Source organism: Colletotrichum tamarilloi (genome assembly GCF_030869305.1).
Source record: "Colletotrichum tamarilloi strain Tom-12 chromosome Unknown Scaffold_47.1, whole genome shotgun sequence".
Lineage (NCBI taxonomy): Eukaryota > Fungi > Ascomycota > Sordariomycetes > Glomerellales > Glomerellaceae > Colletotrichum > Colletotrichum tamarilloi.
Genome location: NW_026849430.1, coordinates 205,004 through 231,915, shown reverse-complemented (window position 1 = coordinate 231,915; position 26,912 = coordinate 205,004). Strand labels below are relative to the sequence as shown.

Sequence of the window (26,912 nt, the reverse complement as noted above, 5' to 3'; positions counted from 1 at the left end):
GGCGGCTTGAAAAGGGTTGAGAGATGAGGATGACAATTATTTGTAAACTAAGTACGATGATTCGTTGCATTGATGAGTCAGACACAGACGTCATGATAGTTGGAGAGACAATATGCAGGCCAACGGCACGTGACGCTACTAGAGATAAGCATGCAGCTGTAGTGACAGTGATGGAACTGCATTACAGACGTCTCAAAGAGGCAATAAATGTCCAAACAATACATCTGCGCCCAATTCGGTATCGTCGATGACTTCGTTATGATTTCGCATATTGTTCACGTGCAAGGTTGTAACTGAATGGCTCAATTGTCATGGCACTGCTTAGGTACTGGGCAATGTAAATCACCCGAATTCGTAGAAAGAGGAACTTGTCTTCAGGTTCGAATTAAGCTGAGAAAAGTCTATCTACCACTTGGTCACGCCACCATCAACCAAGATATCGCTTCCCTGGCAGTATCTTTCCGAGTGTTAGCAACTTCAGTTGTAGATGAGTGTTCATCAAAGGTTCAACTTACTTGCTGGCATCGCTCGCTAAGAAAACACAGGCACCCTTGATATCGTCAGGCTCCGCTACCCTGCCGTTCATAATCTCGTCCTTCCACCCCTCAAGTAGATCAGGAAAGGGAGCCGTCATTTCTGTTCGCACATAGCCAGGTGAGATGGAGTTGACCCGGATCCCGTACTTGTTCAGCTCGGCAGCAATTGGAGCGACCATCGCTCGTACTGCTCCCTTTGTACCGCAATACGCAGTGGATCGTTGGGAGCGAATGGCCATGTACGATGCGATACTTGCAACAAAGATTATGCTTCCGCACTTAGTGCCGTTGGCAATCATTGCCTTCGCGGCCATCTTGGCTGAAAAGTAGAGGCCCTTGCAGTTGACCCCATACAGCCTGTCAAAGTCTGCCACTTCAGTATCCAGAAACTCAACGTTCTTGTTCACACCGGCGCAAGCGACGAAGATGTCGAGCTTGCCATCGAAGTCGGCTGCCACAGCGGCAAAGGCCTTTTCCAAGCTGGAGATCGATGTTACATCGACGACATATGCTTTTGCTTTCACCCCGTTTGTAGAAGACAGTTCCTCAAAGGCAGATGGATCCGGGTCTATCAGATCAAAAATGGCAACGTCTGCCCCAGCCTCGGCGAGACCTTGGGCGAATGCCAAGCCACAACCTCGGCCACCGCCAGTGACTACAGCAACCCGGCCTTTAAGCGAAAACTTCATTCATCAATATTGACTAGCTCGAGATGGTACTGAGTTTTTGACATACCTTGGACATTTCAATACTAACGGATGGCTTTACGGCTCATGCAAGTTTCAATGAGCAAAGAAGATTGGGGGTTTGTAAGGATTCCAGTAATGTTCCCAAAGTCGGAATAGGGCCTCGGTGTGCGTGAGATGAGATCGCGTATCGATATTGACAACTAAACTTGCAACGAGCTTGGAACGTTCATGGCTTCAGTGCCTTTCTGGTGACACTATCAGCGAATTACTTAAGATGGCGGTTGTTCCCGTTCCACAACTATCACTGCACTGTTAGTTTGCCGAGTGTTCAACCCGATCGCCAATTCAACCCCCATTCTAGCGCCTAGCATCGGTGCAGGTACGTAAACGCTCGCAAGGGGTTGCCGCCGAACCCCATCCTGCGCTTCAAATGTCGCTGCATTGTAACAACGCCAATCTTCACTCTCCATGAGTCAAATTATGCTCGCAATCTTGAGTTCCTTGGTCTCCTTTCTGGAGTATGCGGGGCTATCGAAAGCAGTCGGCCATCTCTCGCTTATCTTTGCTGCAAGATACGAAAAGCTGCTTGGGTCTAAAGAATGGGAACATTCAAAAGTGGAAAATGGGGAAGTCAAGGGTGGAAGTGGGGGCGGGGTCGGTCAGTAGAACAACGATAATGCAGAAGTGGAATGACCGACAGCCAAAGATGCTTAAGCAGTGTAACCAGGACAGGATCCAATTAGAGGATCAACTGGTGGGTGCATTCGTACGTCTAGAAGCTGCAGGACACATATTGAAGATCAAGAATGGGGAGACTTTACATGATGCCGCGTCGATAAGCGTAGATGCAGTTGAATCGACGGCGAACTGGCAAGTCATTGTGGAGACGTTTTCTGCCTGCGGGGAAGCTTCCACGAGCTTGAGCTTTGGTGCCTCCGAGTTGGTCTGGATATCAAAGTAATGACAGGTGGTGCTTCATGGGATAGCTGGAGTGATACAGACTAAGGAAGCTCTTAGCATAAAGTCTACCTTCAGGTACAGAGTGTTTAGGTTATACACAGAGACAAATTCACCACTTCCACTTAATCAATCATACCCCAAGACAATCTTTTATCAGTACTTACAATGGGAAAGAAGAAGGTTCTCGTTTGGTGAGTGGTCCCTCGAGCAAGACACGGTAGTGCTGTCACGTATGCATGCGTACTAACCTGGCCGTTACCGTAGCTACGGTGTAGATATCGACGCCGTTGCCGGCTGGCTCGGGTCATATGGTGGTGAAGACAGTACTAGTGACATCAGTCGAGGTTAGTTGCACTCATGGAGGGTCTTCGTCGTCAAGTCTCACCACCAGTTGGGGCGTACACCGCTGACCTTGCGGCGCTTGAACAGGTCTATGGGCTGGAACCATTGGTACACGTCGACTCCTGAAGCTGTTTGAAAAGTACAACATCAAAGCGTCTTGGTTCATTCCTGGCCACTCCTTAGAGACGTTCCCAGAAGAATGCGCCATGGTGCGGGATGCAGGCCACGAGATCGGCCTGCACGGATACAGCCATGAGAACCCTGTCGACATGACGCTAGAGCAGCAGCGCGACGTTCTGGACAAAACGTGGAAGATGCTCACAGAGTTTTGCGGCAAGCCGCCCAAGGGCAGCGTTGCCCCGTGGTGGGAGACGAGCGAAGAAGGTACTGAGCTGATGCTGAGCTACGGTATCGAGTATGATCACTCCATGTCGCACCACGACTGCCAAGCATATTGGTTGAGGACTGGTGACAGCTGGACCAAGATTGATTATACCAAAAAGGCAGAGGAATGGATGAAGCCTTTGGTAAAGGGCAAAGAGACGGGGTTGGTCGAGATTCCCGGATCATGGTACATTGATGACCTTCCCCCGATGATGTTCATGAAGAACTCCGCAAACTCACACGGTTGGGTGAACCCGAGGTAAGTCTTTGAGTTACATCCATGTGCATTATGAGGGCACTGGCTGATCTTGCCCTCCAACAGGGATGTTGAAGACATCTGGCGAGACCACTTCGACTACTTTTACCGAGAATATGGTAAGTTGAGGGACCCCCCCCCCCTTCCTGTTTGACGAATAAGTCTTCGTGAACTGATCCTTGTTTTCGAAGATGAGTTCATCTTCCCAATGACCATCCATCCCGATGTTTCGGGTCGGCCCCACGTGCTACTCATGCACGAGCGGATCATTGAGCACATTAACAAGCACGAAGGCGTTGAGTGGGTGACCATGGGAGAGGTAAGTTCCACCCCCACTCTTTGATGTGTAAGAGTGTATGCTGATGCTCATGTGTCAATAGATGAGCGACTATTTCAAGTCCAAGAACCCTGCGCCTGAAGGTGGCTTGATGCCTGCCAGCCAGGAAGAGGTTATGAAGAAGTACGAGGAATGGAAGAAGACACAATCATAGATTGACGTAGCCTCATGAATACCAAGTTTTAAATATTGAATTATTACCGAACTGCTCCTTCGAGGATGATACGCAATGTGACAAGATTCCTAATGACCTTTGATTGGAAGCGTCGAGTCACTTTGCTGGCGCCAGCGCACTGGTTTGACCACTATCCAAATTATTGACTCTTCAGATGGACTAGTTACCGGGCAGGTACCTGTTATAGCACAAGGAAGGCTCAGCTGAAACTAAAGCACAAATTATCGCGCCGATGTATGATTATTCGTTGCATGTGCCCATGGCGATGTTCTGTCGGTTAAACTAGCTACATGAGTCTAGAACATGTGCGCATTGAGATTTAAGATTCCCCTACTAAGTATCACTCTATTCAAACAAGCAGAATTTCTGAATCACGATCAACCTTGAAGTTCCTACTTTGATATCAATATGCACTCTAGCTCTTATGCTTGAGGATGCCATCGATGATCTTCCCAGCCGCAAGCACCATCTCCTCCTCCAGCTTGCGGCCAACAATCTGAAGTCCCACAGGCAAACTAAGAGAAGCCATTGTCTCCTTGTTATCATCCCACAACTTCCTGTTCCATTCGTTCTCAACTCCCCTCGCTTCCTCCGCCCACGGCTGATCAATGTCTTCCCGACTCACCTGGCCTCCAGGAATGACTAGGGCAGGGTAATCGAGGAAATTCCACACCTTGGTGTATCCTACCCATCGACAACCCCCATGCGGTACAGCTGAATGAGGCATAGGTGGCAGCAGTAGGATATCAACCATGCGGCCAGTCTTAGGCGAGCGAATGGATTGCCACTTTTCCAGGTATGCTTGCTGCAAATCCCACTTGCGCCTGTTAAGCTGCCAGTAGTCGTACACTGAAATTGCCTTTCCGCGGTTGAGAAGCTTCTCAACGTGGGGGATGAAGGGCTCTCCACCAGCCAAGACGTCTTTCCGAATATCTTCGCCGCCGTCAACCGTGTAGAAAAGGTCCTTATAAGGACAGTCAGTCACCGTCGCTCAAATACAGACTTATTTAACTTACCATCGTTCTGATGCAGTCTTCGTGCAAGCTTGCATTCCATTCCAAGACCTCGTGGCCCGCTGCCTGCAGGCGCTCTACAGCAGAACGGAGAACACGCGTCAATGGCGGGTGAGGTTGGACAACATTGTCATCATAGAGGACTCCAATAGTCAAGGGCCTAGAGGAAGTCTCCTTGTATAAGTCCTCACGCCACGGAACCGGTGCGTAGCGAGCGTCTAGCTCCCAGGGCTTGGCGTTAATGAGCTGCTCCATGGCGAGGCGGATTGTCGACAGACTGCGGGCCATGGGACCTATTGACGAAGGCACATGTTCTTGCCCTTCGGTTGATACTGGAACTCCGCGATAGGGTAGGCGTCCGCTCTGAATAGGATGTCAGTGAGGCTCCATACTTGGTCAATTCTCACGTGGAGCCAAGTGAGTTCCGAAGTTGCTAGTAATAAGACTCACGCTAGGCTTGAAGCCGTAAGTTCCCATCATGTGAGACGGAATACGAATGCTTCCTCCAATATCAGTCCCCCAACCAAGCATGCTTGCACCGGAAGCAAGCAAGGCTGCCTCGCCGCCGGTTGATCCACCCGGGGTATAGTCCCTGCTCCTGGGGTTGGTGGTCAGGCCCCAAAGAGGGTTGTCGGTCTCACACCACTTTTACAATGTAAGCCTCGTTTCATCTTACCAAAGTAGGAACACTCGTAGTAAGGGAGAGTAAGGACATGTCCAACTACTTACCATGATGCTCTGTGGCAAATTTGTTTTAGCAACGACGACAGCGCCCAGCGATTGAAGCATCTTTACGACAACGGCATCGTCTGCAGCAGGTTTGAAGGACCGCCCTACGTAGCCGAGAGTTGTGTCATATCCTTTGACATTAAATTGGTCCTTGAGAGTGACTGGCACACCATGCAAGGGCCCAACGGTCTTCCCGTGTTCGATGAAGTAAGTGTCCAACTCCTTAGCCCGCTTCAGGGCATCATCAAACACAATTTCCGTTAGACTACATTGACGTGCAACAGATATTAGCGAAATCTTGAGCAAAAAGGCGTACCATATCTGCCTAAGCAAAAGGTTCGCCCAAGTTCAAAAATTTCGAAACGTACCAGTTCGTCTTTTAAGACAAGCTTGAGTTAGCGAAGAGTTCGTCACTTTCCGATGAGAGCCATACCTTGTTGTGCACCTCAGAAGCCCTGTTAATATTTGAAGACTCATCAGTATCAATTTCCACGTTAGATATACAGAAAGGGAAGAGGCTTTGCAATTGCGGGCGCGTGTTGGTTGTTTATCCACGTACTTCCGAATGTAGGCCTTCACAATGTCTTCGCTCGTCAACTCACCACGTGAGATTTCCGAGACAAGTTGGGAGGCTTCAGCTATAGCCGTGATCTCAAGCTCTTTAGGACTTTTTGTCGAGCCTCCAATGGATGCTGAGATAGCTTCAGCCCGGAGCTGTCTCTTCTTAGATACGACACCTTGCCATACTTGTGCCGGATCAGGGATCGTGATTTGCGTCATTGTTTGTGCCTTGTTCCAAGATTCCTTGGACTATGTTCTTGTCTTCGCGGTATGTCTCTCAGTATCTTCAATCAATGGCCGAGTCACAGAAACACCGCAAAGCTGTTGTCACGATGTTCCCAAACGCTAGGCCGAAGCGGGCCCGGCTTGCCGACGGTATTCGGGATGCCGATCTTTGGAGCATAAGCCACTTGATTGGCGGAATCGTCGTCCGACTCCGCCCTCGCTCGGGATGTCTCCATCGGCCACTTGGGCTTATCAGTGGAGCTTCACATGTTGGATAGCCCGCCATTGCTTTGGTATGTTTCCCCGCGGATTCCTCCCCTGACCCCGCGACTTGGCTTGTGCGGCGAACACATACGTTCGTAAGTGGGGGATGGAGAGGGGTTCCGATAGGAACATGAAGCCATAGCTAGGAGAGTGGGTGAAATTGGGGCTAATAGTGCTATGTTTGTTCATCAGTCAGCAGTTAGGAAAAAGTTGGCCTCCTCTGTATTGAATGATGGGGGATGTTAATTTGCATCGACATCGGCCGAACATCGAACCACCCTAGATGATGAGACGATTCGTTTTTCAGGCGAGGATAAGGCAAGACTGAGTACCTTTATACAGTCTCATTTGGTTCAGACGAACAATCATATTGGTAGTGAGAGCATCATACACGCTCCAACCATATCTACACAAGAAAACGTCCCGTTCTTCAAAGACGTCCATAGACACTACAGCTACACAACGACTTCGGGTCAGCAATCACAGCAAACATGACAACAAGCTCATCAACTCCTGTGAGCTCACAAACCAATGGCCATACAAACGGCTCGCACCAAAATGGGCACGCATTCAGGTCCGACGTCTGCGTCGTCGGAGCCGGACCAGCCGGCCTAATGCTCGGGTTTGTGCCCCACTCCCTCCGACATCCGCCCCGCACACCCGGCCAGCTCCTCCGTCCTAACATGCCAACACAGGTCTCTCATGGCAAGATTCGGTCAAAAGGTCCAAGTCATTGACGAAAGGCCGGATCAGACTACAGTAGGCCGCGCCGATGGAATTCAGCCAAAGTCGATTGAGACGCTGCAGATGCTGCGCCTCGGCGACGAGCTATTCCGCACCGGTGTTAAGGTCCATGACATTTGTATGTGGCAGAGCTCGAGCGATTCTGACCTGCACCGGTTGAGTCGCTCGATCCACTACCCTCCCTCTGTCGTGGATCTTTTGCAACCCTACATCTTATTATGTCACCAGGGCATGATTGAAGGTGTCTTCATCGATGACCTTCGCAAGAGCGGTGTCGAAGTGAAACGTAGTCACAGCTTCCAGGCCTACAGCACTTTGGACGATGGCTCATTGAGCATTGAATGCGATCGGCAAGGGGAAGGAAAGACATCCATCAACTCGGAGTTTCTGGTGGGATGTGACGGCGCGCGATCTCTCGTTCGAAAGAGCATCCCCGACACATTCGCCCAAGGTTCACCGCATGCTTCGGTATGGGGCGTCCTCGATGGCGAACTGGAGACAGACTTCCCCGACCTCTGGAGCAAGACGGTAGTCTTCTCTGAGAAGTACGGTTCCATCCTCATCATTCCCCGCGAACGCAATATGACGCGCTTCTACGTCGAAATGAAATCGTCAACATCCTCAAAAGACCTAGGAGAAGAATACGTTATGGAACAAGCCCGCCTTATCCTATCACCCTACAGCGTCAAATGGCGCTCTGTAGAGTGGTTTGGCAATTATCAAGTCGCCCAGCGCGTGGCCGCCCGCTTCTCCGACCCGGCCCAGCGCGCCTTCATCGCCGGCGACGCCAGCCACACGCACAGTCCCAAGGCAGCGCAGGGCATGAACACAAGCATCCACGACACCTGGAACCTCGGGTGGAAACTCAACCTCGCTCTGCGCGGGCTCGCAAAGGGCGACGTGTTGCTTGCGACCTATGAGCACGAGCGCAAGAAGATTGCGCACGATCTCATCAACTTCGACTTTGAGCACGCCAACGAGATCGCTCGCGGCGACGCGAAGCGGCTGGCAGATAACTTCAAGACAAACACGCGCTTCATTTCTGGCGTCGGGGTCGAGTATGGCGAGAACGAGCTCAACCAGGGTCGGGATGACGGCGTTCAAGGCGCCGCGAAGCCGGGATGCAACCTCCCGCCTGCAAAGGCTACCCGATATATCGATGCTTGCCCTATCGACGTGCAGCTCGATATTCCGGTCTTGGGTCAGTTCCGCATCTACGCAGTCTTGGACGACGTCTCTGGCGCTGCGGGTGTCTCTTTTCTGCGTGACTTCAGCACCGGCGTAGCATCTGCGTCTTCATTGGTGTCGAGACTTTCCGCAGCAGCAGCGCAGTCGTACAAGGTGAAGCCACGCGCCAGTCGGACGGACGATATTCATGTACGCCCTGAGAGATATACATCTGTCAGTCAATTATGCACATTTGCGCTCGTCAGTAAGTTGATCGCGCTCCTCTTTTCGTACTATTTATCCAGTTCTCCACGTCGGAGGAAGCTCCGCGCCCTCCCCCTAGCCAATGAAGTGTCGCTGCTGACTCTGTGTTCCAGCATCTACGGAAAAGGAGAACTTTGAAATCTCTTCGCTTCCTCCCGTGTTCTCACAGAGTGCCTGGACCGTCTATCTCGACGATGTAGCACCTCTGGATACACAAGGACGCTCCTGTACAGACAAGTGGCTTGGTGGTCTCGCAACGGACGAAGCTTCCCTTATCGTCGTCCGCCCGGACGGCTACGTGGGTACCATCGGCCGCTGGCAGGCAAGCGAAAGCGGCAACGGTGAGATGGCGGCGCAATGGCTGGATGACTACTTTGGCGGTTTTTTACAAGCGCCGGACATGTAGTGTATTAAATCGCGCTTCATGCGGTGCGACTTCAGGGCAGAGCGGTGTGGGCAAACGAGAAGCAGTATGTATGTACATGTAGCATCAGCTGGTCCTACAGTGAGACCGGTCGATCTGAGTTAGTTACTCCGTTGAGAGGGCTGGGCGTACATATGTGACGTATGTACTTTGGAATATCAGACTGATAGTGAGCTACATGTAATTCGGGCGAGACATAGCCCGAGACCTATGTAGACTGTTATGTTAGCTCAACAAGCATGAGTCGTCTTTGCGGCTATTACTAGAAAGTACATCGTTTATTCTGGCCTCAAAACGAAATAGACGCAATTGACAAAGTCTCATGTTGTTTTCTCTTATGTCATTAGTCCCTCGATTTTGCAGAAATTTCCTCTGCAGACATTTTAATATGGGTTTCTTCAGAATTGCGTGCCCATCTCCGGACCACAGCCAACCCGCATCTATGAAATCATCACTCGCACGCTATGCAGTGCGGGAGGGTTTGTCGAATCGTTTTTCCTTGTTTTCTGAACTCTAAACGCGGCCTTGACGCGGTGCGTGGTAGTGTTGATTGGCAGAGCGCCATGTCAGACATCCTAGCCGGAATGGAGTCAATGTCAGGTTTGGAACAGCCCGTGCATGCCAAAGTGGGGGTGGGGACCCGTAATCTCTGGGATAAATCCCTGGTACAAGCCTCTCTTTCTCGTCCCTTAAGGAAATAGACGAATAGAGCTCTTCGGATTGGGGCGATACACACACCGTCGGTGACGGGTGAAAGGGCAGAGATAGAGAGCCCACGCCCATGCGGCACCTTTAGATAGATACCCTTACTTCGTACCGGCCGCGGACGAGTGATAGCACGGCAATCATCTCCATATCCCCATTTTGAGGCTGAGGTGAGAGACAGTGTCTCCCCGGTGGGAAATCAGGACCCTTGATTTGTCCTTCACCCCAGAGAAAGATACCCCTGGCGCTACATGTACGGGGACGCTCATTATGCCAGCTGTGGAGTGTGAGCAAGTACAACGTGTTGGCTGATATCCATTCGACCTTGCGACCTTGGCTGCCGGTACCTTGCAAGATTGGCCCTCTCATGTCAGGTAGAGAGCTCGTCCCTTGGTGTTCCTGGATTGAATAAAGCTGAGGGACCAGGCGCCCTACAAGGCTCACCTCATTCGAGGATCCGAAAAAAGTCAGGCCCCAGGTTTCTTCGTTTTTCTTTCGTGAGAGAAAAGGGCCCAAGTCAGAAGCTGTTTATCGTCTTCACTTTCTTTCCCTCAGTCATTCTTCCTGTTCCCCCTTGCGAATCGACCAGGCTATTTTCATCATGTCTGCTCCGAGCGAGAAGAGTGTCACAAAGGATGCGACAGAGCCGAGCTTGAGGCAGACGGCCTCCGGGTCCGTTATCCAGGGAGATGCAAGTTCCGTCGGCGACTCGGTCCTCCGTGATTTTTACACGGGCGCCGTGAACGAGAACTATCGTCTCAAGTCGGAGCTAATCGCGAAGCACTTGGGCGAGATTGGCATGGGAAAGTATGTTTGATATTCCTCTCCCTCGCTTTCTGGCTTCGTACTACCGGCGCAAGATGGAAGAAAAGCTGACCGTTTCCCCCCTCCTTCTCAGATTCCAATGGATCCTCTTCGTCGTCAACGGCTTCGGCTGGATTGTCGACAACTTTTGGTCCCAGGGAATCACAGCAATCCGGCCACCGATCGGCAACGAGTTCACCGACATTGCGAAATTGAGCTTCAGCTCCGTAGCGTACTACGTCGGGCTGATCGTCGGCGCCTCCTTTTGGGGCACCACCGCCGATCTCATCGGTCGCAAGCCCGCCTTCAACGCCACGATCCTCTACGGCGGCGTCTTTGCGTGCGCTGTGGCCGGCGTTCAAAACTTTACGGGTTTCTGCATCATCTGGGCCATTATCGGTACGGCGGCGGGCGGTAACGTACCCGTGGACAGCGTCGTGTTTCTGGAGTTTGTTCCCCAGACCCATCAGTGGCTGCTCGTAAGCTTGTCTGGATGGTGGAATTTGGGACAGGTTATCGTGTCGCTCCTGGCGTGGGTTTTCTTGGCCAACTTTGCCTGCGACTCTACGGAAGCTCCTTGCCGCATGCAAGACAACATGGGCTGGCGTTACCTCATGATCACTCTCGGTGGTATCGCCATTGCCTTTGGTCTGATCCGCATCGTAGCCTTCAAGATTCCCGAATCGCCCAAATTCCTCATCTCCAAGGGTCGCGATGCCGAGGCCGTCGAAGCCGTAAATTACATTGCGCGCTACAACAAGCGACCGGAAACCCTCACCCTCGAAATGCTGCAAGCCATCGACAGACAATGCGCCGGTATTTCAGAGTCAGACGCAGGCAGCGTTGCCCCCGCCGCCGCGGCGGTCGACCCCGACATGGCGCCTCGAGGCTCCAAGCTATCCCACATGGAGATCCTCAAGGAAAGCTTCAGGGACTACAACGCCGACAACTACAAGAAACTGTTTGCCGGTCGCAAGATGGCGCAGCACACGTCCGTCACGTTCCTCATCTGGCTGACCGTCGGTGTGGCGTACCCGCTCTACTTCGCCTTCATCCCGTCATACCTCGCGACCAAGTCTACATACTCTGCAAATACCTCGCTGAACCACACCTACATGATTTACTGCATTGTTTCTGCGGCCGGTGTTCTTGGACCCATCGCGGCCGGCTTCTGCGTTGAGACACGCTTTGGCCGCCGCTGGATGATGGCTGCATCTGCGGTCTTGACAGGAGTTTTCTTGTTCGCTTACACGGCAGTGGGCACGGAAGCGGCTGATATCGGATTCCAATGCGCAACCGGAATTCTTGGAAACTTTGGTAAGTTGGTCCCCAAGTCATTTTCTGATTATACAAGTGCAATTGCTAACCAATATTCGCAGAGTACGCCGTCATGTATGCCTTCACGCCCGAGTCTTTCCCTGGCCCAGTTCGCGGAACAGGCACGGGCATTGCCGCTACTCTTCTTCGCGTCGGTGGCCTTGCGGCTTCGTTTGTGTCGACGTATGCGGGATACACTGTTGTGCCTATCTATGCCAGTGCTGCTTTATGGATTGTGGTGGGCTTGTTTTGCATCGGATTGCCTTACGAGACCCATGGGCACGCTTCTCTCTAGATGTTGTGACCAACCTGCAAATTTTGAACTCAGCAGCTGGCTAGAAGACTTAATGCAGAGCTACACGATAATGAAAACGTTAATTTCTTCGCCGGACCTATAATCAAAAAGCGATGCAATTTCTGAATTTTTCTACAACTCTGATACCACGCCGAAGCGCACAAGTGTTTCTATATCAATCAAGGTCCAGGTGCTGGGGCAGCTTGGGCTAGATTTGCCACAACTGCCCGTCTTAGGGGGTATTTTATGCAGGAAATTGTAGAGTTGAAATTCCACAACTACGACGTAGACTATCCTTCAATTTCGTACGCACGCAGAGTCCTCAAAATCATCACGGCCTTCAAGAGTTGATGCACTGTAGAGATGATGGAATTGTGCCAGATGGAATTGTGTCAGACGAAAGCATCATGCAATTCCCAGGCAAAATGAACCAGCCCACCTAGACCACATTCATCTTACAAGTTCGCCATGCTTGAACTGCTTACCAATATCAGTCCAGTCGTTGGTGTTCTCCCATCAAAGTTGCTTCTCCCGAACCCGATTCACATCAATCTGTTACCAAAACGATGACTTGAAGATGTTTGTTATCGTCTCCCTTGCTCCTATGAGATGACAGCCCCATGAGAGCTTTCCCCATGTCTATCTGCGAACATGTGGGGGGAAAGGCGCGGTCTCCCGTACTCCCGAGTTCCCCGTGCCTAGACTGCACTAAACCATGGTTTGCCGAATGTAACACACCGGGGGGGGTTAACACCACCGATGATTAGAAGTGGACTGATGGCTATGCTCTTTAGAATACCATACAGATACGGATAGATACGGCAAGTCAAGGTTGCCGACTGGACGGGTTCGGTGTAAGTGCACCCCCACTTCCGAGATATCCCACTCACCACAACCCAACCCAGGAAGCCCCCCCCACTCTCCACTCTTGCACTGGAATGGGGGGCATCTCGAGGCACTAGCAACGATGCATCAACATGGCGATCACGACTAACACGCCAGCGTGTACCCTTAGGGTCACTGAACAGTGGCTTTGCAAATGTGGTTCCGGGCTTCAGATGACATGTTCATAACCTGCCACATTCAACGACGCTCAATGGGCCTCTTAGTGCTCAACAGACCTCAGCAAGCCCCCTTCCTATCAAGACACCAATCCAATACTAGGTCTCGACCATATTTCCCGAAGAGCTTCACACCATGCCCAAAGCAACCACTCCTCCCCCGGCCTTTGCCGCTCTGAAGGATACAGTGCTGTTCAGCCCACTGAAGTTGGGTGGCATCAGCCTCAAGCATCGCATCGTGCAAGTAAGTCCAGCAAGCTACCCACAACATGGCGATGGCGATGATGTAGTGCTAACATACTTGATAGGCACCCACAACTCGCATGAGAAGTGAGTTCGAGTCTCGCGGTGTTCATGTCCCAGGGGCCCGTGTAGCAAAGTACTACGGCGAGCGAGCCAGCGCCGGGGGTCTCCAAATCACAGAGGCCACCGACATCTGCCTCAATGCCAGCGCCTACCCCGGTGTCGCAGGCGTCTTCACCGACTCTCAGCTGCAAGGATGGCGCAAGGTCACTGATGCCGTCCATGCCAAGGGCGGGTTCATTTTTGTTCAGCTTTGGCACACTGGCAGAGCCTCTTCTGGTGGAATGCGTGGAGGTGAGACGCCTATCTCTTCGGGAACCCAGCCAATGGATGGGAACTACCTTGATGGAACTGCGTGCAAAGATGGTCCTCCCAGGCCTATGACCATAGAGGAGATCCACGGCTTGACTGCAGAGTGGGCTGCGGCTTCTAAGCGCGCGGTTGAGGTTGCTGGTTTTGATGGCGTTGAGATTCATGGTAAGAATATGTCGCGCGCATTGAATGCTTGCTACGAATAAGCTGACATCAAGATAGGGGCTAATGGATACCTGCTTGAACAATTCCTCCACGACAACATCAACACTCGCACAGACGAGTACGGTGGATCGATAGAGAATCGCTCAAGATTCCTTTTCGAAGTGTTGTCGGCCGTCAGTGCCGCCATTGGTCCCGAGAAGGTCGGCGTCCGCCTTTCGCCGTACAACTACTTCCAAGGCACAAGAGACAGCAACCCCAACAAGCACTGGTCATTCATTAGCCAAAAGATGGCAGAGATGTCAGAGACTGAGAGGCCCGCCTATGTGCACATGTAAGACTATCTGCTTATAAGTAACCACTCCAAAAGAGGACAGCTACTGATGATTCGATTTAGGATCGAGCCTCGCTTTGACGAAGTCCTTGATGAGGAACAAAAGCTTGCCTCGCTGTCTGGAACCAAGTCCGAGGCGACACAGACGAACAATCTGACGCAATTCAGGGACATTCTCAAGCCAGCAGGCGTCCACTTCTTCGCCGCTGGCAACTTCAACCGCGACAATGCTGTTACGAAGTTGAAGAGCGGCGAGGCGGATGCGATTGTATTTGGCAGATATTTCATTGCCAACCCTGATCTTGTGGAGCGGTTGAAGAACGGATGGGAGTTGAACCCATACGACAGGACGACCTTTTACGGGGCGGAGCCTCCGGAAAAGGGATACAATGACTATGAGTTTTATAAGGTTGATAATGCGGAGGTTACAGCGAATGCTTAGACCCATTAGAGCCTACATGTAATGATCATTGCTAGAGGTGGCATGTGCAGTCTCAATCCCAGCATCATTATGAATGGAAAAGATTTCACGACGTCGAATGAGGCAGAAGACCTAGGGAATTTGGATGTTCGATTTGCGTAACGTGGGAACAAGGGAGCAGTGAATAGTCACGCCACCTGCCCTTTTATTTGGTGTTTGCCGACTTCCTTTCCATGTCGTCTCTTCCGAGTTCTGGAACAATGCTGGATGGAGACCGAAAGCATAATCACTAATACTGGAAACTTTCTGGGAAGGCCTACAACGTCATTTTGAGAGTTTGTAATATGCAATTATCATCAATATTTACTACCGTTACTAATTATAGACTAGGTATGTAATGCACTCTGCATTCCGCCTCATTATTCTTGCAATCGTATCGGTCTGTGATCAATCTATGCATCGCCACACAAGACCTGTCCAACTTTTCAATGGTCTCATAAGCATTGAAAGTATAAAAAGTGATTAGAGCCTCGAGAAGCGTAGGACGCTCATCGAAAAGACCGACCCTTTAAACAGCGATCACGCCGGGGTCCTGGACAGTAAGAGTATATCCGTAGCTGGAGGAGACGGAGTAGTAGTCGCTGCCTCTCCACTGTCCGACGTTGGTGCTGTAGGACTTGTCCCAGGACTGGGTGTACAGGGAGCAGTAAGTTCCCTGGGGAACATTGTTCTTGCTGAGGACGTAGGCGTTGAAGAAGTTGCAGGCATCGTAGGTGCCGTCAGCTCTGGGGTGGTCGTGGTCGTACTTGGTGTTGGCCTTGCAGGCGACGGCGCACTGCTCAGGGTTGTAGACACCGGGGTAGTACTTGGATCCCATGTATGACTTGGGAGCCTGGGTGGCGCCGCCGAAGGCAGTAGGACCGGTGAAGTCGGGGTAAGAAGGGGGAGGCGCAAGCTTGGAGTATCCTGTTTGGAGTCAGTTAGCCCTCTCGATAGCTGGCATGGGAAAGATCAGGATTGCGTACCGTTCGATCCAGTCACACCGACGTGGAACTGGTTTCTCCACTGTCCAACATTGGTGGCGGTCTCCGCGGTGACGGCGGAACCCCAGAGGGTGCACTTGTAGTTGGTGATGCTGGCAGGGTTGGGGCACGCATCGGTAGGATCCCACTTGGGGTCTCTCTCCATGTAGACGTTGATACCGTAGCATGCAGGAGCGGCATCGCAGTACTATTGACGGTTAGATATTGCTTCCTTGATGTTTGTTCTGGGTGAAGTTGTCTTTACCTGCTGACACTTGATAGTGTCAAAGGTCTTCATGGTGTAGAGACCCAAGTAGGTATTGCACTCCGTGGCGCCCTGCTTGTTGGAGAACGACAGGCTGTAACCGGCAGGCACCTGAGCATTGGTGGCAATGGTAGTGAACTGAGGGTCGCTCATGAAGGTGGCATAGTCATCCGGGCTGGACACGGGTCCGTAGCCGTCGGGCTGCTTAGCTCCGCAGCCGGCGGGAGTAACCGTACGGGCGGCCAGGGTGGAGTTGGAGACGGCAATGGGGTTGGCCGCGGCATCCTTTGAGGCCTCAGCCTTGGCGACCGCCGGGTCGTAGGTGGGAGTCTCGACGGTGGCACCGACAGCGGGGCCAACCTTGGTAGGAACAGGCTCAGCCTGTACTGGGGGTCAGCTTGAAGCGAGAAAAGAAGCTTCACCGGCAGTGTGGACTCACATCGAAAGCACTCAGATCAATACCGTTCTGGGCAGTAGTGTCACGGGGAGCGACAGGGCCGGCGGCAGCAAGGCCAGAGATGGCGGCGACGAGGATAGCGGAACGCATCTTGAAGTAATGGCAGGTGTCTAGAGCACGTGGCGAGACTGAAGAGAGTATTGATGACCCGGTTGAGGAAGCTGAGGATGTTCGGGAGCTTCTGAGATGATGAGGATGGATAAGAAGATCTGAATCGGGAGATGGGGAGGAAGATCGCAGACTTATGTATTCAGGATGCTTTTACTCACGATTCAGCAAAATGACAACAAGCGGCCGCCGTGAATCTGCCTCGTGGGCAAGCCTCCATGTGGGCGAGCCCATGGTTCTGGACTCCTCGTCACCCTATTCCATGCTAGAAAGCTTGACCAAGCGCTGATTAGGCGAGCTGTCGTTCAGCTTCCTCGTACTATCGTGAGTGCCACTCGCATGTTGATGTTCCCAAGTTTTCCTCTGGACAGGACTGCCAGGCACCGTGCGCCGGCCTATGTTAGTTGGTTTCAGGCGCCGGCTCGCTAGGCGGCGCGCTTACCAGCCCTCCGGATTTCGTTCCCCTTTTCTTCTTAGCTTCTTCCTTAGTCGACCTTATTTTCGTACGCGGCTCTTCCATTCTGGTGGTGTTGAAGTCCTCGAGGGCTCCGAGGATATTACCCCTCAGACATGGACATGGGATGGGAAACGCGGCCTGGGGACGGTAAGACGTGGTCGGTGTTGCTTAATCTCTCTCAGTCCAAGACATCTTAAGCCATTATTGGACGAAATACGGCATCCTTCTCCACTGTGCTAGAGTCAATATAACGCTCAGCTGCTTCAGCTGGCCCAGCTGGCTGGGTTGAGTTGTTTGTATCCTTGGTAACGAACCAAATCCTCGGGACTGCCAATACCTGCACGCCCTCACGCAGGGCGATACCGTTTTGACGTTCTCGCGAGTGTGCTGGTGATTGATGTGGTTAATAACATTGCCCAAAACTGTCTAGCTTCCATAACCCCCCCGCCGGAGGTTTTCCATCTTGGTTAAAGCCTAGCCGCCAGGCTATCGAACCAAAAACAAAGGAGCAGGGGAAACGGTAAGGCAGGCTTTGCGACTATTGTTTACTATTCCTCCTTTTGCATAATTAGGATCGCAGCTAACCTACAAGGGCCCGATCCAGCCGGGAATTAACAGGCCACAACGGCTTAAGGCTCTCGTATTATTCAAAGTTTGTACTTTCTTTTTTACAGGTTAATAAGCTTATGCTCTACAAACTTGCCCGAGGGGTTGGGTTTCCTCCTTTTGCCGATGTGCCGGCCGAGTCGGAGGGCCATTTCGATTCGATATCCTTCCACATGTCGTATGTCAATAACCACCTCCCTACGCCATGATACCTCCACGGAAAGGGGTCATCTCCTGTCTCCTGAGATGCGGGTAACACGGCTGAATCCCCGCTCAGCCACTTCGCGTCCATCTCCTCAAACTCCTCGAACTTCGCGTCTCGCTCAACCTGCTCTGGCCCGTCGTGGAGGTGATAGATCCACTGGTTGTATGTTCCGCGGCGGACGACCCTCTCCGTCCGCTCCCGTCGGCAGTCCTCGTAGACCTTTAGGGCCTGTCGCTTTGATGCGGCTGAAGTGTCGGTCAGTCGAGCGAGGCAGAGACCCAGAACCCCTCCGTCCTCGAGCGCCATACCCGCCCCGCTGGCCAGGTAAGGCAGCGTCGCGTGCACGGCGTCTCCGAGCATCGTGAAGGCGCCAGACGGATGGGACCACGTTGGTTCCAGGCCTGGCCGGATGCACAGTCTCCATTTGAGAACCTCATCGCACATCTGGAGCATCTTGCCGATGCGGGGATCCCAGCCTGCAAAATGGCCCCGCATCTCCTCAATGTTTCCCTGCAGGGTGTTGCCGCCGTCGACGGGCATGTCGTCCGGCACCAGCAACACCATGTTGAAGAGCTGACCGCCCTTGAGAACATAGTTCACCGCGTGCTTGTCCGGTCCAACCCAGTAGTTGACTTGGGGGTTCTCCACAAAGTGCCTCAATTCGGGGTCCTTGAGCATGTCGGCCGTGTTCAAAAGCAGTCGATATGCCAGGTCCCCTGTCAGCTGAGGTGGATCAGGCTTGCATAGGAACTCCTCCCTCAGCTTGGAGTTGATGCCGTCCGCGCCAACGAGAAGGTCGCACGTCAGGCTGCGTCCGCCAACGAGGTACACCGTAGCCGTCGTGTCATCCGGTGAGATTGTAAAAGTATCGACCTTTGCATTCGTCTCGAGCTTCGCGCCAAGCTCTACTGCGCGCTCGAGCAGACACCGATGCAGGTCGGAGCGATGAAAATCCCAGAAGGGGAAATCTCCCGCCGCCGCGGCGTACTGGTGATAATCCATTTCGGACAGGAAGTTGCCTTTCCAGCCGATGAAGTTGCATTTCTGGGGCTTTGTGGCGTACTTTTCCAGCTTCTCCTCCAAGCCCCAGGAGAATAGGACGCGGGCGGCGTTCGGGAGGACTTGGATGCCCGCACCGACCTCGCCGATATTTGAGGCGGCCTCTAGAACCGTGACATCGTGTCCAGCCAGCAGCGTCGAGATGGCGGCGCCTAGGCCACCTAGACCCGCTCCCACAATTATCACCTAGCATAGGAGAAATTAGTTCGGCGACTTTCATTGACCGTGTGGTAGATGAAGACTCACGTGAAGCCTAGTACTCGCATCGCGCTGTTGCTTTTCTTGAATCAAATAACTCCTCGAAGTCGACGGCGACATGATGCTGGTGTCTGGTTGCACAGCTCCGGTCTACTCTTGGGGTCGCAAATGTTATGCTGTTCTATGCTGTCTTGAAGGAGACAACTAATTCTTTAGTGCATATACTCATAGGCCTTATGCAACTTCCTGTCATCTGATGTTGACTGTGTTATGTTAGATGTTGTTGGTACACTGGCAAATTTGTATACAATAATCCAGCTGTATGGCTGCTAGATACTATCTTAGCTCTTACAAATGTATGCCACAGCGTTCTCGAAGAGTGGAATGGCCGCATCATCCGTTCACTGTCGTTAGCGGCGTAGTTCACGGCCACTGCCGGCTTTACTCGGTGCACTCAACGCGATCGCCATAATTGATACATCTCCTCTCTCCGGATATGCAACTCCGCGAACATCAATTGTCCTACGTAAAGTTCGATTCGTATCTACATGTGTCGCATATCTAGAGTAGCTAGATAAGATACGCCCGCAGTTGGAGCATATTACCAGCACGCCGAAGTCGCCTGTACCCCACTCTTATCTCCTCGGACTTATGTTGGTGTTGTCGGATACGGATTGCGAGGCCAGAGACGATGCTTATCAGTGGTGGCGGGAGTCTTCGAGAGTGGGGGAGGGGCAACACCTAGACCTAGTGCCGGGATGTTGTGCGATGAACAAATCGGAGATTTCTCATACTTCCTAGTATGGAGATTCTACTCGGCCTAGGAAGCCGGGTATCGTTACTCTTCAAAGCCGGAGGAAATGCGGAGAAGTGGGACGGCACATTCGGATGCTATGTCCATCCCCATTCCCCCATCTATGAGCTCCTATCGAAGCGAGCGAGACACCTGAACCGTGGTTTCACTCTGCCAACTTTGCCAGTCTTTCCAAGTCTCTTCCTAAGACCCGAGTTATCGAAATTTTCTTTCCTTCGCTGTACCAGGGGTCGACTGACATAGGTTCCTTTCTCGGAAGTGGATTGGTGTAATTTGCAACTCGGCGGTGAAACTATGAACGACTCCTACGCCATGGCTGGTGCTGGTGAGAACCATCGTCGCTCAGAGAGCTCAGAAGGCTTGATGGGCGAAGACAAGACCTTTTCTTGCACGCACCCTGGGTGCAACAGACGCTTCACTCGGGCTGAGCATATGCAACGTCATGCTCTCAACCATATGCCTGGCGGGTTGAGCTGCGATTTATGCAATGCCCACTTCAAGCGACCTGATCTGTTGAGTAAGTAGATTCAAAGACGAAACAGTAAAGCAATATGCCGACAACTATTACCGTTTGTAATTCAATCTCGAGCCTTCCGAAAACGAATAGCCCGCTGACTTCATATTCATCTACAATCAGAACGGCATATGGACCGTCACCGCCAAAAAGATCTCGAAGCAGGCGGACCAGGCTGCGGCGTTTTAGACACACGAAAGCGATCTTGGAAGGCCCCGGACGGGTCTGTTGTAGAAAAGCGGCCCTGCCCGAATCCGTCTGGACGGGGCCGGGCATCGGGAGGAAAAGAGCGTCCTCAAGCTCAACAAGTTCCTTCACCTGACCCGGAACCCCACGACGGGGATCACAGTCTGTCCGGCTTAGACATTGAGCCAGACCAAGACTACTCCATCGACAACATATCACCAGAGTTTCACAGGCGCTCAACCTTGGATCTTCGGCCAGGAAGCCAGGGCGACGCTCAACAGTATTCCATTGGACGTCAAGACGTTTTCAATCCAACTGAACCTGTCACCAACTTCTCGGGGTTCCCTCCTTCTTTACAGTTTTCCGATTTTATAGGATCGGAGAGCCACTTCGACATCAATACGACCCAGTCCAGTAGCTGGGGTGAGACATCATTCATGAGCGAACAGTTGGACTACGATCAGATCTTCCAACCCGACACTGCCAGCTCCTTTAATATGCCATACACGACTGCGCTGGATTACAACTGGCTATTCAACATGCAAGAAAACTCGGCCCTCACCGCAGCGTCGAGACCTTCGAATCTAGCTCAAGACTTTGAAACTCACATGGCAAACAATCAATCCCAAACTAAATCGCAAGCAAACGTCGCCATCACACCAGAGTCGATGAAGAGCGCACAGCTGTGGACAGAGCCCATGGAGATGACTAGCAAGGATCAGGAGAGACAGAGGTCGTCCGATCCACCAAACAACACCTCAACAACCGCTAGTGAAGCTGCCAGACGGCAAGCGATGAGGAACTCCAGGGAGAGGAGCTCAGACATCGCGCAGTTTCGAAGACCTAGCGATGCGCCATCAGCAGCTCGGCAGCGTTACCCTGCACCCAGCCGGCCAACTCCGACCGAACCAGAAAGACCACTGTCTTCCTTGAGGAAGCCGCTTACAATCCCTCCTATTGGCGAAGATGTGAGAGAGAGGCTGTTAAACGTCATTGACGGCGCCAAGCCCAGCCTGCCTGACCAACGCGCCACAATATGGGAGCACCCGTTACTATCAGCGGACTCACTAAAGTCGTATCTGGAGCTATTCTTCACTCGCTTCAACACCGCATACCCACTCATCCACCTAGAAACATTTGACTGCAGGAATACCGAACCTTTGCTACTGTTGTCCATCCTGCTGTTAGGTGCTACGTACTCGAGCAAAGACTGTCATCAACTTGCTGTTTGCATACATGATGTAATCCGGCCGAGCATCTTTGCCCATGCCGGATTCTCACCTAGACCAGAGCTCTGGACATTGCAGACAATCCTGCTGGTCGAGTGCTTTGGCAAGTCGCGTGCCGGTCAGAAACAACACGACATGAGCCATTTGTTCCATGGACTTCTGATCAATCTCATTCGCCGTTCCGATTGCCAGACTGTGCGACCGCCGGGTCCGCCACCAGTCTCGGGCGAAGATAACGCCGGCATCTTGGACCAGGCATGGAGGAAGTGGGCCGATGCGGAGCAGAAGAAAAGGTATGTCTTGACGTTCCCTTTGCATTCGTTGTAGTCAGCAGAGGGCTAACAGAAGCCCAGGTTGGCCTTGCTCTGTTTTATGTGGGATACTCAGCACGCAGTTCTCTTCTGCCAGAGTCTCTGCATGTCAGCCTTTGAGCTCCGACTGGAACTACCGTGCAGCCAGAGCATATGGGAAGCTCGGGATGCCGCATCATGGGCGTCGGCATGGCGCTCAAGTCTTAGCGACCAGAGGTTGTTCTACTTGCCCACTCTGAAATCTTATCTTACACCTTCAGCCCCGCGACCAGCTGGCCTCACTGGATTCTCGAGGATTCTTGTTCTTCATGGCTTGATGTCCATTTCTTGGGACATGGGCCGGCGTGATCAGACGGCTCTGGGTGTCGTCTCCGGAGATAGCTTCGAGATGGGTTGGCGCAAATTGCTGAGTACCGCCTACGACGCTTGGAAAAACGACTTTGATGCATTCTGCGGCAGCTTCGCGTCCCAATTACAACGGGGATCTGCCTCCCAGGCCCAGGGAGTTCAACGGCAGGAGGGCGACGAAGATATGACTCGGAAAGTGGAGTTCGAGTCGTTCGCGGCAGCATACAAGGCTCTCTATCATTCAGCACAAGCTTTACTCAACATGGACTTCTTGGATGTTCAGATATACGCTGGTGCTCGTCACATCCTCGGTAGGCCAGTACAGCAACGAGACTACCACAGATCCGCACAGGTTGTGAAGAAATGGGCTGCGTCAGCTTGCGAGACACAGCAGCAGCAGCAAAACCACCCACTCGTCCCAAGACAAGATCGAGGAGGGTCTGCCGACACCAACGCCGACCAATCCAAGCAATCCGCGTCCGAAGCAGCATGGCACGCGGCGAGAATGCTAGTCGAAACCAAGAGAACGCTGAACAGCATGGAGGCCATGAACCTCTTCCACGTGCCGTGGTGTCTGTACCTGGCGACGCTGACCTGCTGGGCCTATCACCACGCGCGACCTAGTCGATCGTACGGGGCATCTTCGCGGCGGGCGTTTGACGCCTTTGATGATGAGGATGACTTTGAGGACGACGAGATGATTTGGGATCCGCAAGGTGAGATGGAGGCTCTGGTTGCGAGCATGTCGGAGCGCGCGGTACGGGGCGAGGTCGCTCTACGGAGAGAGCGGAAGAGGACGAATGGCTTGGTTTGGATTATGGCGGACGTTTTGACGACGGTGAGATGGGGGATTGTGCACGCTGGCGTAGTGGTGTTACGGGGTCTTGTGCCTCAGCGCCTGATCAACCAGTATGAAGAGGTTATCTAGGTCTTCATGAGCTTTGAATGTTACGTGATTTCTGATTTCATCTTCTGGCCACTGGCCAGTGCATTCTACACAGTCAGCTTGAGCGGCGATGTGTTCGGCCGAAGCTTGGCTGACAATGTTGAGATGCTCATGTCAGAGTTCAAGCGGTGTGCGTTGGACCCCGATGAAGCGGAGACATCAACATCCCACTTGCATTTTTAGAATCCCAGAAACCAGGGACATCCGTGTCAAGAACCTGGTTGCCGGTATTTCGGTGGGGGCCATAGCGCTGGCGCTGGTTTAGACTGTCTCGACTTGGAATCTCGGCGCCGATGTCTTCAAACCTTGACTTAGATCATGCTATGAAGGACTGGGCATTGCCTTCCCTTAGACTAGATTCTGAAGTCTTATAAGAAGACTCTGCCAGAATGCTGCTGGTGATGATCTCTTTCTACTCGGTTTTCAGTGCTGGATTGAATCCGCTTGCCGGCGTCGAATCTCTTCTAAACTCCGTGCAAGATTGCACTTACATTTATCACCTTACCTCAGTGGATCTAACGGCAACATGACGGCAATTAACTACTATGAGCGTATAACGGAGGTCTATCGTTTGGACAATACTCCAATTTTGATCGCTTCTGCCGTCAGCTTCATCATCGGCTACCTCCAGTATACCTACGTTGTCAGGCTCACCCTACGTGAAGGAAAGGGCCCGATGCCCTTCTGGATGCATTCATTTTACCTCGCGCACGACTCGACATGGTCTTATACCCTTGGCAAGGCCGCCTCTCAGTACGGGGAGCACTGGTACCTGAGAGGCACGTCAATAGCGCTCCTCCTCTGGACGATGCTGGAAGTATGGACTATCCATCGATCCATCACCAAAGAGCGCGATGCCAGCTTTGGGAATGTCCTCGGAAAGCAGCCATCAATGCCGGCAGCCATTACATACGCCCTAGCGCTGCAGATGGGCATGTACTCGATCGTGCTTCTGGCCATTGAGTTCATGGGTGAGGGATCCGTCATGCAATGGTTCTGCTTCACCAACGTCCTGATCGTCCTTGGACCTACGCATCACTACTTGAGGGCTGGGTCCCGGCATGGACTATCTCTCGGTTTCTGCGTCGTCAACATTATCGGCACCATCTGGACCTTTGCGCCTTTCGGGTTCTTTGTGCTCACTATTCCGGAAATCTTCGATCAACAGTTGTACTATATCATTGGGGTTTTTCTCACAGTGTATTCCGTTGGGTGCTTCCACGTGGTATCCCAGTATCCGAGCAAGACTAGAGTCATGGATAAGGGTGGGAAGCAGCCAATCTGGTAGGCGTAGTTGATCGACGTTGTTAATAGGCTTTTCATCTATGCGGCGGCCTCAGATTGTAAGCTCTAGTGGGTGTAGATGGTGACACGGTAGAAAGATGAATGGAAGTTTTCGAGTATCAGTTCCAATAAATCAAGGATTCATCAAATAAATGATTCAAAATGCATGACTTAAGCGCAACTTTCATGGTCGATGAGGTGAGATGTCGATGTGAGTGAGCGAGAGAGTGAGTGAAGCAGGGATGAAATAGAAATGAGCTTATGTCAGCTGCGAGGGCCCTGATGACGCAGCTCTCAGCAGGGCCTCGCGGAGGGGCCGTCAATCCGAACACCTCCCAATTTCCACCCCCGCATGGTTAGCTCTTCCAAAGCGCTGGCGCATGCAACCACCCGATCTTCCACCATCCCACGCGTCGCGTCTGTCGTTCCAATCCCATACGGAAGCCCTCGATCCTCGCGGGATCGAGGCAGCCAACCTCTTTCGCTCCAATGCCGCCCGTACCGCCTCAGCCTCTCCCACGGGTAATCACCTACTACCAAACACATCACACGCCCGACGGCAAGCCCATCTCGATCCTCCCCCTCCTTACCCAAGGAGGGATCAGCGTCACCCACGTAATTCTCGCGGCGATACACATTAACGATGATCCCCACGGCCTTACCTTGAACGACCATACCCCCGATAACCCGCGATTCCTAACACTATGGGCTGAGCTACGGGTGCTGCAGGCCAGCGGCGTCAAGGTACTTGGTATGCTCGGCGGTGCCGCTAAGGGCTCCTACGAGAGGCTGGATGGGGACGAGGAGAAGTTTGAAAAATACTACATACCCTTGCGCGACATGCTTCGCTCACGCGGGCTGGATGGTATCGATCTCGACGTCGAAGAGGAGATGAGCCTAGGCGGTGTTATACGGCTCATTGACCGCGTGCGACAAGACTTTGGCAAGGACTTCCTCATTTCTATGGCGCCCGTGGCCGCGGCACTGCTGAACTCCGAGAACAACCTGAGTGGCTTCGACTACGAGGCTCTGGAGGTCATGCGAGGGAAAGAGATTGCCTGGTACAATGCTCAGTTCTACTGCGGATGGGGCGACGTCAGTAACCCGATCATGTACGAGATGATCCTCGCAAAGGGCTGGGCACCGGAGAAGGTCGTCATGGGCCTGGTCACGAATCCTGAGAACGGTGGCGGATGGGTCCCATGGGAAATGCTCGGCGCTGTGCTTCTGACGCTCCGAAATCGTTATGCGCGGTTTGGAGGAGTCATGGGGTGGGAGTACTTCAACAGCTTGCCATCTGGCCGAGAGAAGCCCTGGGAATGGGCAAAGTGGATGACAACGATGTTGCGAGCAGACCATACCCACCACTCACCGGGCCCAGTCCAAGGCTCTGCCCCTGTGGACTCTACCCAGCCTGTCGCGCAGGAAGTCAAGAAGCACTTGGTGGATGAAGTTGATCCGGACGGCCCCAACAGCAAAGACGCACCACTGCCCACGGCCTTTGAGTACTATTCGGATGGCAACGTGGATGATGATTGAGATACTTCGGGTGTTCCTAGAAGCCAACCACGTCTCTTCACAACCAGTGATGTCTTTCAGAAGAGAGGAGAGGTACATGACGAGACCAAAGATTAGCGACGCGCAGCTACAACCGCACAAACCGATGATAGAATCGAAACGTCAACGTCCAAGTGAGATAGAGGAGGCGTTACAAGAACAGCATTGCTTTTGTTCATGGCCATACCCACACTGTCCAATAATGATCGTCTTGATCCAAGAGATGTTCGGACATCGGGATAATCCTGTCGGGGTACATGAAGGCCATGCAGGTCTCCTTCCGGGTAAATAAGCTCTGATCTGGCTTGGCAATCTGCAACCTTTGAGTTCAAGTAGGAAATGATTCGTCCGCTTGCACAACTGCAATGGATCATTCCAAGACCACGCGATGCCCTCTTGCTTCGTCCTCAACCCCGCAACCCCGCGCCAAGATTGTCAAGCTGCAAATACTCACTCGGTCAACAAATGAAGTCGCCTTGTTCCCACGGGAATGCTTACCCTTCCCCGTTCACCTCATGAGGTGTGCCGCTATGGACGTCATCAGGCTTTCCATGCTACCATT

At 52.5% G+C, this 26,912-nt stretch overlaps 10 protein-coding genes across 10 annotated transcripts; 6 read left to right on the top strand and 4 right to left on the bottom strand.

Annotated features, from left to right (window-relative positions):
- Window positions 1–405: 405 nt before the first annotated feature.
- CTAM01_10405 (short chain dehydrogenase) lies at window positions 406–1,225 on the bottom strand (the record flags this gene model as incomplete). Its single annotated transcript, XM_060526420.1, has 2 exons — window positions 406–457; window positions 516–1,225. The coding sequence occupies 2 exons, from the start codon at window positions 1,223–1,225 to the stop codon at window positions 406–408; spliced, it is 762 nt and encodes a 253-aa protein (XP_060379016.1).
- A 1,125-nt stretch (window positions 1,226–2,350) lies between these two features.
- On the top strand, window positions 2,351–3,658 carry CTAM01_10404 (polysaccharide deacetylase; the record flags this gene model as incomplete). The annotated part of the gene is made up of 6 exons (XM_060526419.1): window positions 2,351–2,376; window positions 2,450–2,529; window positions 2,615–3,170; window positions 3,234–3,286; window positions 3,359–3,486; window positions 3,548–3,658. 6 exons carry the CDS (start codon window positions 2,351–2,353, stop codon window positions 3,656–3,658), a joined length of 954 nt encoding a protein of 317 aa, XP_060379015.1.
- A 436-nt stretch (window positions 3,659–4,094) lies between these two features.
- On the bottom strand, window positions 4,095–6,201 carry CTAM01_10403 (amidase; the record flags this gene model as incomplete). The annotated part of the gene is made up of 7 exons (XM_060526418.1): window positions 4,095–4,643; window positions 4,696–5,055; window positions 5,143–5,337; window positions 5,422–5,686; window positions 5,790–5,797; window positions 5,855–5,876; window positions 5,981–6,201. 7 exons carry the CDS (start codon window positions 6,199–6,201, stop codon window positions 4,095–4,097), a joined length of 1,620 nt encoding a protein of 539 aa, XP_060379014.1.
- A 761-nt stretch (window positions 6,202–6,962) lies between these two features.
- Window positions 6,963–9,052, top strand: CTAM01_10402 (FAD binding domain-containing protein; the record flags this gene model as incomplete). Its single annotated transcript, XM_060526417.1, has 3 exons — window positions 6,963–7,093; window positions 7,167–8,647; window positions 8,760–9,052. 3 exons carry the CDS (start codon window positions 6,963–6,965, stop codon window positions 9,050–9,052), a joined length of 1,905 nt encoding a protein of 634 aa, XP_060379013.1.
- A 1,324-nt stretch (window positions 9,053–10,376) lies between these two features.
- CTAM01_10401 (major facilitator superfamily transporter) lies at window positions 10,377–12,191 on the top strand (the record flags this gene model as incomplete). Its single annotated transcript, XM_060526416.1, has 3 exons — window positions 10,377–10,582; window positions 10,674–11,896; window positions 11,959–12,191. The coding sequence occupies 3 exons, from the start codon at window positions 10,377–10,379 to the stop codon at window positions 12,189–12,191; spliced, it is 1,662 nt and encodes a 553-aa protein (XP_060379012.1).
- A 1,197-nt stretch (window positions 12,192–13,388) lies between these two features.
- CTAM01_10400 (NADH:flavin oxidoreductase/NADH oxidase) lies at window positions 13,389–14,805 on the top strand (the record flags this gene model as incomplete). The annotated part of the gene is made up of 4 exons (XM_060526415.1): window positions 13,389–13,496; window positions 13,561–14,032; window positions 14,090–14,363; window positions 14,427–14,805. The coding sequence occupies 4 exons, from the start codon at window positions 13,389–13,391 to the stop codon at window positions 14,803–14,805; spliced, it is 1,233 nt and encodes a 410-aa protein (XP_060379011.1).
- Window positions 14,806–15,352: 547 nt separating this feature from the next.
- On the bottom strand, window positions 15,353–16,618 carry CTAM01_10399 (uncharacterized protein; the record flags this gene model as incomplete). The annotated part of the gene is made up of 4 exons (XM_060526414.1): window positions 15,353–15,750; window positions 15,810–16,014; window positions 16,072–16,452; window positions 16,511–16,618. The coding sequence occupies 4 exons, from the start codon at window positions 16,616–16,618 to the stop codon at window positions 15,353–15,355; spliced, it is 1,092 nt and encodes a 363-aa protein (XP_060379010.1).
- A 1,166-nt stretch (window positions 16,619–17,784) lies between these two features.
- CTAM01_10398 (FAD binding domain-containing protein) lies at window positions 17,785–19,281 on the bottom strand (the record flags this gene model as incomplete). Its single annotated transcript, XM_060526413.1, has 2 exons — window positions 17,785–19,149; window positions 19,210–19,281. 2 exons carry the CDS (start codon window positions 19,279–19,281, stop codon window positions 17,785–17,787), a joined length of 1,437 nt encoding a protein of 478 aa, XP_060379009.1.
- Window positions 19,282–20,269: 988 nt separating this feature from the next.
- Window positions 20,270–24,797, top strand: CTAM01_10397 (uncharacterized protein; the record flags this gene model as incomplete). The annotated part of the gene is made up of 5 exons (XM_060526412.1): window positions 20,270–20,492; window positions 20,613–22,197; window positions 22,597–23,472; window positions 23,551–23,637; window positions 24,020–24,797. The coding sequence occupies 5 exons, from the start codon at window positions 20,270–20,272 to the stop codon at window positions 24,795–24,797; spliced, it is 3,549 nt and encodes a 1,182-aa protein (XP_060379008.1).
- Window positions 24,798–25,282: 485 nt separating this feature from the next.
- On the top strand, window positions 25,283–26,332 carry CTAM01_10396 (chitinase; the record flags this gene model as incomplete). The annotated part of the gene is made up of 1 exon (XM_060526411.1): window positions 25,283–26,332. One exon carries the CDS (start codon window positions 25,283–25,285, stop codon window positions 26,330–26,332), a length of 1,050 nt encoding a protein of 349 aa, XP_060379007.1.
- Window positions 26,333–26,912: the final 580 nt, after the last annotated feature.